We start from the raw sequence: 17,693 nt of genomic DNA on the forward strand, positions 1-17,693 counted from the left end.
CTGATTATCATAAATACTTCATACGTAAATATTTAATATTCCATTCATTTTATAATTGAAATGTGGTCAGTTGTCAACGTGAGATCAGAAACCCAAAACTCCAGCCATCATCAGGATTCCTGGGGGTCTGTGGTCAGTTTGGATGACCTTAGTCAACTGGCCTACTTTCTCCTCCTGGGCAGCCATTCATGCTGGATGGGCTAATAAGAATCCTTTCGAATGCCAAGACTCTGGGGTCACATCCCTTGTAGCCTGGCAGAGCACCAATGGCATCAAGTGGTACAGCCGGGCACCACGAAAAGAAACACAACAGAGCAGGGTCCGATGCCGGCGTCCACAATGAATGATAATTAATTTAATTTTTTTATCAAATTTACATTAGAAAAAAATAGCAAACAGCAAATCCGCGCTTATGAAGCCCAAGATGAAATGTAAAGTGAAGTCATTCATTTTCTAACCCGCTTAGTCTTAAACCGGGGCAGGGTGGGAACTGCAGCCTATACCAGTTAGCATAGGGCGCAATGTGGCAGCAAAGCCTGGAGAGGGCGCCAGTCCATCACAGGGCAAAATGAAAAAATAAAGTATAGAAAATGAAACCTTGAGACCCACCTAGTGGCGCGGGGGGGAATTCACCTTTGTGGGCCTGATAGTCATGGGCCAAGTTTGGTATTTAGATATGGAGGCCAGATGAACTATAAAAATCTTTTAAATATTTTATTTTAACAATTGTACTGTTATGAGCAGGTCAGTGCTGCTTAATGCCCATGATACGTCACGTGAAATTGGGTGTTAAGCGATTTAGACACCGTATTACTAACAGTGGGGGGTAATAAGGATGTGATCCCCTGCTGAATTTGTAAGTTTGCTCGCTTACCAAGAACTGAACAGTCTCTGATTTTAATGGTAGTTTCATTTTAATGGAGAGAGACAGAAGATCAACCAAAAAATCCTGAAAAAGCACATGACATGAAAGTTCTAAATTGTGAGAATAAAGGATTTCAAAGAAGATCAAGACCGAGGTAACAAAGAGACTGCTCCTCCCTCAGGAGGAGTTGGGATATAGTGGGTTGGATAATGGATGGATAGATGGATGGATATTTTTTCCCTGCAAAACACTTTTTTGAAAACGCTGTCAGAATGCTTGAAAAACACCTGGAAAGTGCCTAAAAAACTGAAAAAGTTTGACAAATGCCCTAAAAAGCTGGATAAACTGCAAAGCAAATGCTAGAAATGTACAAAGCTCGAGTGAGATTGGGTCCTAAAGCTGTGTCTCCACCTGTGTTACCTTGTTGGATGCTCTCCAAGTTCCTGAGTTAGTCTACTGGCGCGCCTCTTTGATTGCTGTCCGTGGTCCTGAATCAGTCTGCTCGCTCTCCTCTGTACTTCTCTAGTGCTGCTATCACTGTATTGCCAAGAGTATTGGGATGCCTGCCTTTACACACACATGAACTTTTATGGCATCCCACTATAACAGCTTCAACTCTTCTGGGAAGGCTCTCCACAAGGTGTAGCAGTGTGTTTATGGGGACTTGTGACCAGGAGAGCATTTGTGAAGTCAGGCACTGATGTTGGATGAGAAGGCCTAGCTCGCTCGCAGTCTCCGCTCTAATTCATCCCAGAGGTGCTCTGTCACTTCTCTAGCCCTGCCCACTCTGTTGCACACACTTCTCTAGCCCCACCCACTGTGTTGCCCACACTTCTCTAGCCCCTCCCACTGTGTTGCACACACTTCTCTAGCCCCTCTCACTGTGCTCCCACATGCTCCTCTAGTCCTTTCCACCCTGCTGCACACACTCCTCTAGCCCCACCCACTCTGTTGCACATGCTTCTCTAGCCCCGCCCACCCCGCTGTCATACACTCCTCCAGCTCCGCCCATTTTACCACTACACATTTATCTCGAGTGAGATTGGGTCCTAAAGCTTTGTCTCCACCTGTGTTACCTTGTTGGTTGCTCTCCAAGGTCCTGAGTTAGTCTACTGGCTCGCCTCTTTGATTGCTGTCCGTGGTCCTGAATCAGTCTGCTTGCTCTCCTCTGTACTTCTCTAGTGCTGCTATCACTGTATTGCCAAGAGTATTGGGACGCCTGCCTTTACACACACATGAACTTTTATGGCATCCCACTATAACAGCTTCAACTCTTCTGGGAAGGCTCTCCACGAGGTGTAGCAGTGTGTTTATGGGGACTTGTGACCAGGAGAGCATTCGTGAAGTCAGGCACTGATGTTGGATGAGAAGGCCTAGCTCACTCGCAGTCTCCGCTCTAATTCATCCCAGAGGTGCTCTGTCAGGTTGAGGTCAGGGCTCTGTGCAGGCCAGTCAGGTTCCTCCACACCAAACTCTCTCATCCATGTCTTTACGGGTCTTGCTTTGTGCACTGGTGCCTGTGCAGTCACGTTGCCATCCCTAAACTCTTCCCACAAAGTTGGGAGCATGAAATTGTCCAGAATGGCTTTGTATGCTGAAGCATCAAGAGGTCCTTTCACTGGAACTAAGGGGACCAGACCCTGAAAAACAACCTCACACCATAACCCAGCCCCCCCACCTCCACCAAACGTTACACTCGGCACAAAGCAGTCAGGCGACTCCTGTTCTCCTGGCCAAACTCATCCATCGGGTTGCGTGATTCATCCCTCCAGAGGACATGTCTGTACTGCTCTAGAGTCCAGTGGTGGTGGGCTTTACACCACTGCATGAACTTGATGATGTCAGGCTTGGCTGCAGCTGCTCGGACATGGAAACCCATTCCATGAAGCTCTCTCTGCACTGCACTGTTCTTGAGCTTTTGGAGGTCTGTAGCTATGACCTCTGCAGAAAGTTGGTGACTTCTGCACACCTCAGCATGCACCATTACCCATTCTGTGATTTGACATGGCCTACCACTTTGTGGCTGAGTTGCTGTTGTTCCCAATTGCTTCCACTTTGTTATAATACCACTAACAATTGACCGTGGAACATTTAGTAGTGAGGAAATTTCACGCATGGACTTATTGCATGGGTGGCATCCTATCAGGGTACCAGGTTTGAATTCACTGAGCCCCTGAGAGTCACCCATTCTTTCACAAATGTTTGTAGAAGCCATCTGCCTGCCGAGGTGCTTGATGTTATACACCTATGGCCATGGAAGTGACTGGAACACCTGAATTCAATGATTTGGAGGGGGGTCCCAATACTTTTGGCAATATAGTTATGTCTTTTCTGTAATAGGAAGGCCAAAACTGCATATGGAGCTTCAGGAGGGTCAGCCCATTGCATTATATAGTTTAACCACGACTTCTCTTGCCTTGTTCTTCTCACATTGGGCAGGCTATATAACAAAATATCCTACCAGCTTCCTTGACCACTTCTGCCCATGTAGAAAGTGAAGAGTTCACTAGTTTGAGATTTTCCGTTGTTTATTAAATCTAATATTTGTATTTGTCCCATATGTAAGTTATAACTATTTACATTTTATCTCTACCCAAGCCCATATTCTCTTAAGGTCCTTCTGTGATGGTTAAGCTCATTCTAAATGATCTACAACTCTTACTATCTTGATGTCCTCTTCATACTTACCCAGCTTGTTACTCGTGTCCTTATCTATGTCATAATGTAATTGTAGAACTGCTGTTGTATGGAGAATGGCAATCTCACGTCTTTATGCTGGTCAATGTACAACTTGTTAAGTGAGTTTTCTGTTGTGTCTTTTTTGATCAGGTCGCTATGCAGTCCTTGCAAATAATAATCTGCAGATACTAAATGTGGGCAAAACTGATGAAGGAGTTTATCGATGTGAGGCCAGAGTGGAAGCCAGAGGGGAGATCGACTTCAGAGACATCGCTGTGATTGTCAATGGTAAGCTTGACACGCTCTTCACTTTCCAAATCATAATTTGGTATATAATTGATAAGATCTCTCTGCATGGGAAAGCAGGGCATTCATTTACTGTCTTGGTGAAGGCTTAAAATGAGAATGGCTCCTGTCAGTGGCGTAACTAGAATTTGATCCCGAGTGTTTTATAAAAAAAAAGGACAAATCTGCGCAATGGCACCACAGATTAAAATAAATGTAAAAAATTAAGATTCCTCCAATCTTATGTTTCTAATATAAACCACTATTCTGAACACACAGCTTGAAATAAATGAGGATACAGCTGTCAGGTAAAGATCTGCCAAGCACTCTGAGAAGAAATATGTTAGTCATTAAGGGGAACAACGGAATGGCCCTGATTAGACTTGGGACCCCCAAGTCCACCATGACCCTAGCAAGAGTGCAGACTGTGGCATCGAGCCCAGCGGCCCTTCTGCTTCAAAGTTACGAGGGGCACTCGTCAAATCACAATAATGGGGAGCCCTGCGACAGATCTATTAACTGTTATTTCTCGATCTCATAGCTATGTTGTGTCTTGGCTTCTTTTATGGAAAATGAGAGTCACTTTGGAGCAGCAAATTAACTGGAATTCACATTGCAATATTGGAAATCTTTACTAGTACTTGACTTACATTTGTCACCTTTCAAAAATCAAGTTGGCCTCTTTTGTGACTGAAAAACTAAAAACATGAACTTTGGCTGACATCAGAGAGAATGCTTCATCTGAAAGGATGAAACCCTGCTTGGGGAAGTGTGAAACGTAAAATCAATTTAAACAGCTCACACTCGAGAACCAGAATGGCGCTCTGACACTGTGGTGTGCAAAATGAAGAGGACTGACTGACTGACCTCAAATTCAACCTACCTAAAAATCTATCTATCTATCTATCTATCTATCTATCTATCTATCTATCTATCTATCTATCTATCTATCTATCTATCTATTATATAGTGCCTTTCATATCTATCTATCTATCTATCTATCTATCTATCTATCTATCTATCTATCTATCTATCTATCTATCTATCTATCTATCTATCTATCTATCTATCTATCTATCATATAGTGCCTTTCATATCTATCTATCTATCTATCTATCTATCTATCTATCTATCTATCTATCTATCTATCTATCTATTATATAGTGCCTTTCATATCTATCTATCTATCTATCTATCTATCTATCTATCTATCTATCTATCTATCTATCTATCTATCTATTATATAGTGCCTTTCTATCTATCTATCTATCTATCTATCTATCTATCTATCTATCTATCTATTATATAGTGCCTTTCATCTATCTATCTATCTATCTATCTATCTATCTATCTATCTATCTATCTATCTATCTATCTAACTATCTATCTATTATATAGTGCCTTTCATATCTATCTATCTATCTATCTATCTATCTATCTATCTATTATATAGTGCCTTTCATATCTATCTATCTATCTATCTATCTATCTATCTATCTATTATATAGTGCCTTTCATATCTATCTATCTATCTATCTATCTATCTATCTATCTATTATATAGTGCCATTCATATCTATCTATCTATCTATCTATCTATATAGTGCCTTTCATATCTATCTATCTATCTATCTATCTATCTATCTATCTATCTATCTATCTATCTATCTATCTAATATATAGTGCCTTTCATATCTATCTATCTATCTATCTATCTATCTATCTATCTATCTATCTATCTATCTATCTATCATATAGTGCCCTTCATGTCTATCTATCTATCTATCTATCTATCTATCTATCTATCTATCTATCTATCTATCTATCTATCTATCTATCTATCTATCTATCATATAGTGCCTTTCATATCTATCTATCTATCTATCTATCTATCTATCTATCTATCTATCTATCTAATATATAGTGCCTTTCATATCTATCTATCTATCTATCTATCTATCTATCTATCTATCTATCTATCTATCTATCTATCTATCTATCTATCTATCATATAGTGCCCTTCATGTCTATCTATCTATCTATCTATCTATCTATCTATCTATCTATCTATCTATCTATCTATCTATCTTAAAGTTCCTTTTGAATGTGTCTCTCCGAAATCTTGGGCCTTTCATATCTATAATCTGTCTCATATAGCGCCTTTCACATCTATCCATAAAATGCCTTTATTGTTTTGTTTCACTCTAACTAAAGCTCGTGTGGGTGTGTTGTGCTATAACGAAGCAAATTCACAATTACAGATATGTGTTTATATCTGAATATTTTCAATTCATCTTTTTCCTCTTTCAAAACTGAAGCAAATGTTCTCGTTTCTTTCTTTTCTTTTTCCTGTGTCTTACTAATTTGCATTTTTTCCTAAAGGAATTTACAAACATAAATCTTACCGAACATGTAGCTAACAAGTGAAGTGCATGCTGATTGCCTTAAAGCACACTCTGCTTCTGAAGTAAAGAAAAAATAAAAATAAAAAAAAAGGCCGCTTCTCCCCCAGTGGCCTTCTCCTCCACGGTCCTGTATTCATTTCAGATACACACATGGGGGCAACAAGGCAAACTTTTTAACAGATGTTGTGAATTCCTGCACCACCTTGGCTCTGTTTGTGCTTATGTTTGCACTCCATGTTGTGAGATTTGGAATAGTGATGTGAAGAAATTCTGAATGCTAAACAGAGGACCAGTGCAGGTCTCTGTATCTGAAGACTGTGCCACCTAGTGAGTGCACTCTCCTGTAAATAGAAAGTAATAAACTGCATTGAAAAGTCCATCGGCCCAATCAGGTACACACAATTACAGATACTGTGCCCCCAGGTGGCAGCAGGCTTCACACCTCCTGACTAAATGAGTCAAGTCTCCTCCACAAGAATCTTTATCCATCCATCCATTATCCAACCAGCTATATCCTAACTACAGGGTCACGGGGGTCTGCTGGAGCCAATCACAGCCAACACAGGCACAAGGCAGGAAACAAACCCCGGGCAGGGTGTCAGCCCACCACAGAAGAATCTTTATAAATTTGGAAATTATCAAAGAAAAACAAAAGGAAGCACAAAATTAGAAAAGCCAGGCAAAAAGAAATCACGTAAAAAAGCAGTCCAGAACAGGTCCCAGTATAGCATCCCAAATTAGTAATCCCAAGAACAGGAGTCGTAATGAAATAAAAGGTAAAGCGAAGCTCACAAGGACACTCCAGCACGCCTCAGTGAGGCACTGCCAGGACTCTGACTCCACCCTCAATATCAAGGCAGAGGGCGGGCCCAGCGGCAGTGATGTCAGGGTGACCCCGCCCCCTAAGGCTCCACCCACACAACACAAGCAAATGGCAGAACACTTAACAAAACGGCACATAATAATCATAAGAAAATATCAACCTGAAAACGTGTAAAATATTAAAAAAAAAAGAACAATAAAGAGGAACATTAACACAAACCTTGCCATTAAATACAAATCTTGAAAGATATTTTAATATTTATGAATGCCAGTACTAGTTCCTTTAAATGGGCATCTTCTGAATGGATTGTCTACTGTTTTAAAGCTGTTGTTATTGCTACAATTTATTATCTTTGTATTGTATTACTGAAAAAGGCTTTCTATTTAAAACTTTAATAATGGAATTACTTTAAATTAAGAAGCCGGTGAAAGCATTTTCTGTTTCGAGTAGCGATTGAGTTTTGTGAAATTCCACTGGCATTGGTATCGAATGCAAAAAATTCTACTATCGGGATATCCTTACTTATCAATAGTAGTTGTTTGTGAATTCTTCCACAGTTAAATAATTTTGTCTTATAATATGTTTACTGAGGTTCTGAAACAGAGAATGTATTTGTATGGTTGGTTGTGGACTTGTTATCTCATGTTATTGTTGTGTGTGAAATTTCCACAACACCACCCTGCTGTTTTAGTGGGCAGTGATGGGGACCAGTTCTCTTTGGTTATTATTAAATAAAGGGAAGTTGAGAAAGTTAGTTATTTTTCTTTAATCATGTCTGCCGGGCCCTGGTGATAGTAGGGTTGTGTATCAATAGGACCGCATGCTCATTTACCTTCATTCTTCAGGGCTTTGTGGTTTTGATGAGTGATGGCTGATTCCTTGTTTCCTAAACGCCTGTGTTTGGCCTCGTCTCACATTATGGCTCAGTCTGAGTTCTTCATTTCCCGGTATTTCAGTGCTAACGGTAATTCTTGGGTGCACCGGTGTGTCAAACTGTGATCTTCGGGTCCTTAGGCAGCACTGCATTAAAAGCAGGCCTTGCATATTTCAATGCTAAACCGCATACTGCATCGATGACAACAGCATGGCTTCATATTTGAAGAGTCCGGGTGCTGAAGTGGCCTGCCTGCCATCCAGACCTTTCACCAACTGAAAACATGAAAGGAAATATACGACAAAAAGAAGACCCAGGACTGCGGAGCAGCTAGAATCCAATACCAGACAAGAACGGGACAGCATTCCTCTCCCAAAAGTCCCGCGGCTGGTCTCCTCAGTTCCCAGATGTTGTTAAAGGAAGAGGGGATACTACACAGTGGTCAACACAGCCCTGTCCCAACTTTCTAGAGATGTGTTGCTGTCATCAAATTCAAAATGACCCGATTCTTTTCTTAAAATGGTACATTTTCTCTGTTTAAACATCTGATATGTTTTCTATGTTCTATTGTGAATACAATGTGGGTTTATGAGATTTGCAAATGATTGTGTTCTGTTTTCATTTAAATTTGACACAGCGCCCCAACTTTTCTATAACTGTGGTTTTGTATATACTGTATATATGTGTATGTGTGTATATATATATATATATATATATATATATATATATATACACACACAGTATCTAAAGGCAAAGCCCTCACTCACTGACTGACTGACTCACTCACTAACTCACTTATCACTAATTCTCCAACTTCCCGTGTAGGTAGAAGGTTGAAATTTGGCAGGCTCATTCCTTACAGCTTACTTACAAAAGTTGGGCAGGTTTCATTTCAAAATTCTACGTGTAATGGTCATAACTGGAACCTGTTTTTCTCCATATACTGTAATGGACGTTAGCCCGATGGCCGTGTGACATCATCACGCCTCCCATGTAGTCACATGAACTGACTGTGACGGCAGTACGTAGAAAAGAAGGAAGAGCTCTCAAAGAGCATCCATTATTATCAGGTCCTTCCATGAAAACCCTAAATACAAAGAGGACTGTTTGATTTATGTTAGGTAGTGTCAGGGATGCCAGGGGCTATGACCCGGCCGGGACGCCAGGAGGGACCGGAAGAGGGTCAGAGCCCGGCCTGGATCACGGGGTGTGCCTTCCGGGTTGTTTTGGGAGCCACGGGTCAAGGGCTTGGAAGCTCTTCCTGTAGGGGCCCGTGGCCACCGCCAGGAGGCGCCCAATGCCTTGGGATTTGTTTCCCCAGCACTCCTGCCACACCAGGAAGTGCTGCGGGGAAGACTTGGGACGGTGCCCGGGGAGCAGCCGGGAGGACAGCCGACACTTCCGCCACGCTGGGCGTGGCCAGAAGATTGCCGGGAACACCTGGGCTCATCCGGTCCTCCATAAAGGGGCCGTCTCCCGTCATTCAGAGCTGGAGTCGGGTGGAAGGAGGACGAAGCAGTGGAGAGTGGAGGCGCCCAAGAAAGGCATTGTGGCCAGGACTTTTGAGTGTTTGGGGTTTGTGCACGTGACTGGGTCTTTGTGACCATTGTTTGGGGGTCTTGGTGACCCAATATTGTAAATAATTTGTAAATAAACGTGTGGTGGTGTCATAACAACATGTCCGCCTGTCTGTGCCCGGTACCGCTCACATCTGGCGAGCGGCAGGATGCTCCGCCTGTTACAAGGCGGAGACCTGTACAAAAATATTGTTGTGGACGGCCCGTGCAGCAGGGGACCCCACCCATACCGCTGGTGCTGCGTGCACACAGCCCCCGGGTAAAGAACCCCACGGACCGCCAGGGGTCCGCAGGAGGGCCGTTATTCCCTGAAGCGGGCGGGGCGCGGCATTGGAAGAGTGCAGCGGTCTCCGACGAAGCGCGCGTTTGCTGGAGGCGCCCGGGACGGCATGGCGTCCGGAGAGGCCACACCGAGGACGTTTCCTCGGTATGACGGGACCTGGGAGGTGAGTTCCTGCCTATCGGCAGCCGCCCTTGGGGCCGGGCGTGTGTTTTGTTTTCCAGGCAGGGACCTCCAGGATCCGCGCCAGTGGCGGGCGATGCTGGTTTGCGGGCCCGCAGCACAGCGGCAGCCGCGAGGGCTGCGAAGGAGGAGACGCTGCAGCTCGAGAGGCGCTGGCAACAGCAAGGCTGCCGGCAAGCCGTCGCCGCCGCAGAAAGGGAGCCAAGATGGCCGCTGAACGGAAGTCCCTCCCTGACAGGCACGCCATTGACGGTGTGTCTTGCGTGCCCGCCATGACTGTAGAGAGGCGGTACCAGGGAATGTCCATCACGAGCGGGGGGAGACCCGATTGGGCCGGAGGAGAAGGCCCACAGGAAGTGGCCGGCGTCGGAGGCCGACAGTCAGGTAGGCTCGCGCCGGTTAACTTCCTGTCTTTGCCGGCTGCTTTGGCGGAGCTGGAGGCGCCCTTCAGCCCGCCGGGCAGCGTGTGTTACAGGTGCTATGTGCCCTCCGGGCTGAGGTGCTGGTACTGGAGAAGAAGGCGCCTGGGCGCTGAGAACGCTACTATCGACAACGGGACGGCGCGACGCTGGAATCTCCAGCCGGAGAGGTACAGCGGAGACGGTGAGTACAGCCGACCGTAAAGCATATGGGAGGGGCTGCTGAAAAAGGCTGTGAAGACAATGATCAGTTCCGAGTAAGCAGCCCTCCGACAGGAGGTGCGGCGCCGCGGACTGCATGCGCGGCGAGGGGGGAGTCCGTGAGGACGCTGAAGGGACACGGGCTGCTAAGTGCCCTGGTCCTAGCGCCCGCCTCGAAGTTGGCTGCGGTCTTGCGCCGCACTATAGGGACGCAGACGGGACAGAGGCGCCTTTTATTCCATAAGGAGTCTCAAACCGCCAGGGCGCCCCAGAGTGAAGGGAGGAATAAAGGGCTGGGTGCCGATTCCTCCGATAAGGTGAGACGCGTTGCTGGGTGCACGCGTGTGGCTGGCTGCCCTCTGGGAGAGCAGAGGGAATCCCTGAGGCCGGGGGAGAGAGAGGGCGGTGCCGACGACTCCATCGTCGAGAGGGACACGGAAGCCGCTGGAGAGGGTGCCGACAGGCAAGTGCCGGGTGCCGTTGAGGGGGAACGCTGCCCGTGCGTGGCACGAGCTGGGTGCTTTGGCAGCGGTTCTGCCCCTGTGTTCTCTTTTGTAGGGACGGACCCCGGGCGAGTTGAAGGAACCCTTCGGCGGAACAGCCCTCTGATGTCGGGCCGCCTGCAGAAGGATCTCTGTCGGTGCGCAGGTGCGCCGCAGCTGGAGGAGCCAACGGGGGAACGAGTGGCTCAGAACAAAGGGGCGTGGAGGTCCCGGAGGGGGTGCCCACCAAGGAGGCCCCGGGGTGCCGGTAAAAGGGGGGAGCACAACCTGTGCGAGGCACAGGGATGCACCATGGGTTGGTGTCTGGATTGTGTCCGCCCCTGTCCCTGCTAGGAGTGCGGGCCGACCCCGCTGTCCTCGAGTGGGGCCCGCTTCGAGCTCTGCTGCCCTCGCGGACGGGTCGCCTACCCACGCAGTGGTCGTCGCTGGCTGTGGGGCACTGTCAGGGATGCCAGGGGCTATGACCCGACCGGGACGCCAGGAGGGACCGGAAGAGGGTCAGAGCCCGGCCTGGATCACGGGGTGTGCCTTCCGGGTTGTTTTGGGAGCCACGGGTCAAGGGCTTGGAAGCTCTTCCCTGTAGGGGCCCGTGGCCACCGCCAGGAGGCGCCCCAATGCCTTGGGGATTTGTTTCCCCAGCACTCCTGCCACACCAGGAAGTGCTGGGGGGAAGACTTGGGACGGTGCCCGGGGAGCAGCCGGGAGGACAGCCGACACTTCCGCCACGCTGGGGCGTGGCCAGAAGATTGCCGGGAACACCTGGGGCTCATCCGGTCCTCCATAAAGGGGCCGCCTCCGCCATTCAGAGCTGGAGTCGGGTGGAAGGAGGACGAAGCAGTGGAGAGTGGAGGCTGCCCGAAGAAAGGCATTGTGGCCAGGACTTTTGAGTGTTTGGGGTTTGTGCACGTGACTGGGTCTTTGTGACCATTGTTTGGGGGTCTTGGTGACCCAATATTGTAAATAATTTGTAAATAAACGTGTGGTGGTGTCATAACAACATGTCCGCCTGTCTGTGCCCGGGTACCGTTCACAGTAGATTGTCCAGAGGGGACTGGGTGGTCTCGTGGTCTGGAACTCCTACAGATTTTATTTTTTTCTCCAGCCTTTGGAGTTTTTTTTTTGTTTTCTGTCCACCCTGGCCATCGGACCTTACTTATTCTATGTTAATTAATGTTGACTTATGTTTATTTTTATTGTGTCTTCTATTTTCTATTCATTTTGTAAAGCACTTTGAGCTACATTTTTTTGTATGAATATGTGCTATATAAATAAATGTTGATTGACTGATTGATTGAAAGAGCGCTGAAGGAAAAGGCTGAATACTTTTTGCGAGATACAAGTTTAATGAGAAGACACGAGGTATAAATGAGACTTTGGTGTAAATTGCTGTAGCGAGAAACTTTTAAGTGCCGGGTCTTAGCTAACATTAAATAACGCTGTGGACATCACGAGATCGCACGAGATAGCACAGGCACAGCTCAGAAGCTTCGATGCATGTACCCGAGGCTCACGGAACAGACAATGAACGCAGATACGCAGAGAAAGCAAGACCTCTAAAGAGCGCTGGAGAGTTTTGCTCACGGAACGTGTCTGCAAAAGTGGGGTTTCCTGCACTGCAAAAATACTACAAAAGTCGGGCAGCCGGCGCGCACGTGAGTAGCTGTGCCGGCCTTTGAGACGCTGACTGCGCTTCTGCCTTAAGTCAAAGTAAACACTTTTAATATTTTTCCCCCTTCCCATGCGCTATAGCCCAGACAACTGCAAACACGGGATCCCATTTCTAGACCACGGCAAACTAATATTAAGGTGCTTCGCTTTCTTTTACACGTATACGATTATGAGGTCGTCAGCTCGGATTATGAAGACACGCACAGGAGTGGAGGACCGACAGTGCCATCCCGGACAGTTAATGGCAGGGACGTCTCACCAGTCTACACAAGACCCACCGCGACTGTCCCCAAAAGGCACTCATATCGTCAGCGAACACATCTCTATACTATATAAAAGAAAAAGGCAACTTTCCTTTCTTTACACCTTTTTTCCTTTTATCCCAAACCAAAGCCTTTCTCTCTTAACAGTGCAGAGGACACAAAACTAATTTTCTTTAAATGCCGGTAAGGCACATTACCAGTGGCACAAATTTGAACGTTCACATAGAAAATGTAATTTCTATACCACAGCCGTCGTGTAGCGCCTTTCAAAAGGGATCTACTACCGAGAGATGATCCATATACATTTAGCTGCTGTTAGTTACTTACCTGTTGTGTTACACAGTCTTTAAAATGTAGTTTACCCGAAACCACTCCAGTAGTGCTCAATGTAGCTTTACTTCTTAAAACGTTAATGTTTTACTGTTTAATAACTTAGACTACATTTTATTATTTTTCCCTTGCACTCAGTGACCAAAGCTATACAAACACATATAGACACATACATATATATACACATATATATACCTGTGTGTACGTTTGTATGTATGTATATATCTATATATATATACACTCACCTAAAGGATTATTAGGAACACCATACTAATACGGTGTTTGACCCCCTTTCGCCTTCAGAACTGCCTTAATTCTACGTGGCATTGATTCAACAAGGTGCTGAAAGCATTCTTTAGAAATGTTGGCCCATATTGATAGGATAGCATCTTGCAGTTGATGGAGATTTGTGGGATGCACATCCAGGGCACGAAGCTCCCGTTCCACCACATCCCAAAGATGCTCTATTGGGTTGAGATCTGGTGACTGTGGGGGCCATTTTAGTACAGTGAACTCATTGTCATGTTCAAGAAACCAATTTGAAATGATTCGAGCTTTGTGACATGGTGCATTATCCTGCTGGAAGTAGCCATCAGAGGATGGGTACATGGTGGTCATGAAGGGATGGACCTGGTCAGAAACAATGCTCAGGTAGCCCGTGGCATTTAAACGATGCCCAATTGGCACTAAGGGGCCTAAAGTGTGCCAAGAAAACATCCCCCACACCATTACACCACCACCACCAGCCTGCACAGTGGTAACAAGGCATGATGGATCCATGTTCTCATTCTGTTTATGCCAAATTCTGACTCTACCATTTGAATGTCTAAACAGAAATCGAGACTCATCAGACCAGGCAACATTTTTCCAGTCTTCAACTGTCCAATTTTGGTGAGCTCGTGCAAATTGTAGCCTCTTTTTCCTATTTGTAGTGGAGATGAGTGGTACCCGGTGGGGTCTTCTGCTGTTGTAGCCCATCCACCTCAAGGTTGTGCGTGTTGTGGCTTCACAAATGCTTTGCTGCATACCTTGGTTGTAACAAGTGGTTATTTCAGTCAAAGTTGCTCTTCTATCAGCTTGAATCAGTCGGCCCATTCTCCTCTGACCTCTAGCATCAACAAGGCATTTTCGTCCACAGGACTGCCGCATACTGGATGTTTTTCCCTTTTCACACCATTCTTTGTAAACCCTAGAAATGGCTGTGCGTGAAAATCCCAGTAACTGAGCAGATTGTGAAATACTCAGACCGGCCCGTCTGGCACCAACAACCATGCCACGCTCAAAATTACTTAAATCACCTTTCTTTCTGATTCTGACATTCAGTTTGGAGTTCAGGAGATTGTCTTGACCATAACACACCCCTAAATGCATTGAAGCAACTGCCATGTGATTGGTTGACTAGATAATTGCATTAATGAGAAATTGAACAGGTGTTCCTAATAATCCTTTAGGTGAGTGTATATACAGCATATATACATATATATATATATATACACACACACCTATCTACATTATATATACACACACATACATACATACACACACATATATATAATTTGTGTGTGTGTATGTATGTATGTGTGTGTATATATGATGTAGATAGGTGTATATATATATATATATATATATATATATATATGTGTGTATATGTTGATATGTATATAGATATGTATATACACTATGTATGAATGTATATATATAAATATATATATATGTAGACTCAAGCCCATTATAACAGCAGCAATCCAAGCTGTGAGAAAACAGTAAAAAGGAGGCGTGTCAGACGTCGTGGTACATTTTCTGATGCAGCTGCCGAAAACAACTTCGTGACGCTGCCGCCAAATACACAAAACAATTACTTTGACAATCATGTTACGTAATTTTCTAAATGTTTCCTTTTCTTTTTCATAACTTCTTTAACACATGACATCGCTGGTATTTTGCTATATATATATATATATCACAGCGACACTCATAACAGTGACAAAACAATTACATTGACAATCATGTTACGTTATTTTTAAAATGTTTCCTTTTCTTTTTCTTTACTTCTTTAACACACTAGTTCTCAGCTGCGAAGCGCGGGTATTTTGCTCGTCTATATATATATATTTATATATATATACACATTATGCATATATACTGTATAGTGACCATTAGGAGTTGAAACAATGCCCCAGACACTACAACTACCACAGCACAAAAAGTGTGTCTGTCTGTCGAGAGAGTGTCAACCTTGTCGAGAGGTTTACTTAACCTCAGCAGTGACATTCATGTGTCTGGTGACTCTTCCTATAAAGAGTCACTTGCCATCCACCTCAACCCCAAGGCCTGCGCTACGTGTTGGCCACTTTGCATCTCTGCCGCTCGTGTATGTGGATTCCACTTTCACCAAAGAACAAATCTTTTCATTCTCACGGATACACCTCTTCTTTGGGAAGAAACACTACTTTTACCCAATGGCAACATGAATTAGACGATCTACAAGTGCCACGTTTAAATATTTCCACAAGTATCTTACAAAGGCTTCATGAATGGTTTCACAAACCCAAGTATTCTCCCTTCTCCCTCTCTTTTCCTCTCTGCGTCCACTTCTCCACCTCCAGAAACCCAATTGACTATAAAATGTGACGGTAAGATCAAAATGACTTCAAAAATCACAAAAGACACTTAAACCACAAAATCATGCCAATAAGGATATCCGGAAGGTCGCCAGTTCAAATGCTGTCACTGCCAGAAGGGATCCTACTCTGTTGGGTGTTTGAGCAAGGCCCTTAACCTGAAAATCACTCCAGGGGTGCAGAGCTATGGCTGACCCCGCGCTCTGACCACCAAAGGTCATGCGATAAAACAATTTTCCATCAGCGATTAACTAAGTACAGTAAAACGTTGATCATCCGTCAGGGGTCGGGACCGAGGCTGTGACGGATAAGAGAAAAGACGGATAGCAGAACAGCTACATTAAAAATGTTAGTGAAAAGTCATATTTATTTCCAAAACAAAATATGATTTAGTATTAACAAAATTAATTAATTCATATAATACTGTAACGACCAACGTAATAAGGAAACACATCTCAGAGGTAGGAGACTTTTCTATGTTTTACTTGGCATCTTCCTTCCTTAACAAATGCTTTTCGAGTTATTTAAGTTACGGAGCGCATCTCTAACTCAATAAAAGAAAGCTCTCCCTACCGGTCAGTTTATCTTCTGCCACTCACCTTCTGTCTTTCTTAATACCTCACACACTCCTGCTTATTGTCTCCTGACCAGGGCCGTCTTAAGAGCATTATGGGCCCCCAGGCAAAGCAGTGCATTGGGACCCCTACCTACACAACCACTCAGCAAGTCACAACAGACATAGATTAGCATGGGACCCCTATGCTCGTGTGTTAAGACAGCCCTGCTCCTGACTTCCTACTCCAAACTTCCTTTTAACTCTAACACCTCCTGTCACTCATCTCCTGAGAGGCGTGTCATCTCCGCCCCTCACAGGACAGACGCTCCTCCCCTAGTCCTATCACTTACAGCGTTCATTCTGCACTTTCTGCTCCCACAGAGTGCATCACAAACTGCATGCATGCCACAAAATATTAGCAAACCATTATAGAGGTGCTGGTCATAAAATTAGAATATCATGACAAAGTTGATTTATTTCAGTAATTCCATTCAAAAAGTGAAACTTGTATATTAGATTCATTCATTACACACAGACTGATGTATTTCAAATGTTTATTTCTTTTAATTTTGATGATTATAACTGACAACTAATGAAAGTCCCAAATTCAGTATCTCGGAAAATTAGAATATTGTGAAAAGGTTCAATATTGAAGACACCTGGTGCCACACTCTAATCAGCTAATTAACTCAAAACACCTGCAAAAGCCTTTAAATGGTCTCTCAGTCGAGTTCTGTAGGCTACACAATCACGGGGAAGACTGCTGACTTGACAGTTGTCCAAACGACGACCATTGACACCTTGCACAAGGAGGGCAAGACACAAAAGGTCATTGCTAAAGAGGCTGGCTGTTCACAGAGCTCTGTGTCCAAGCACATTAATAGAGAGGCGAAGGGAAGGACAAGATGTGGTAGAAAAAAGTGTACAAGCAACAGGGATAACCGCATGTACCCTGGAGAGGATTGTGAAACAAAGCCCATTCAAAACTGTGGGGGAGATTCACAAAGAGTGGACTGCAGCTTGAGTCAGTGCTTCAAGAACCACCACACACAGACGTATGCAAGACACGGGTTTCAGCTGTCACGTTCCTTTTGTCAAGCCACTCTTGAACAAGAGACAGCGTCAGAAGCGTCTCGCCTGGACTGCTGCTGAGTGGTCCAAA

The 17,693-nt window shown here is 44.8% G+C and overlaps 1 protein-coding gene across 3 annotated transcripts in view; it reads left to right on the top strand.

Annotated features, from left to right (window-relative positions):
• LOC120522832 (neural cell adhesion molecule 2-like) overlaps positions 1-17,693 on the top strand; it is a 1,092,848-nt gene that overhangs the window by 582,799 nt on the left and 492,356 nt on the right. For all 3 annotated transcript variants that reach the window (XM_039743520.1, XM_039743521.1, XM_039743522.1), the window contains exon 5: positions 3,695-3,832. In XM_039743520.1, the coding sequence (XP_039599454.1) occupies positions 3,695-3,832 (138 nt within the window). The remainder of the gene's footprint in view (positions 1-3,694; positions 3,833-17,693) is intronic.

This window comes from Polypterus senegalus, chromosome 2 (genome assembly GCF_016835505.1).
Source record: "Polypterus senegalus isolate Bchr_013 chromosome 2, ASM1683550v1, whole genome shotgun sequence".
In the NCBI taxonomy this organism is placed as follows: Eukaryota; Metazoa; Chordata; class Cladistia; order Polypteriformes; family Polypteridae; genus Polypterus; species Polypterus senegalus.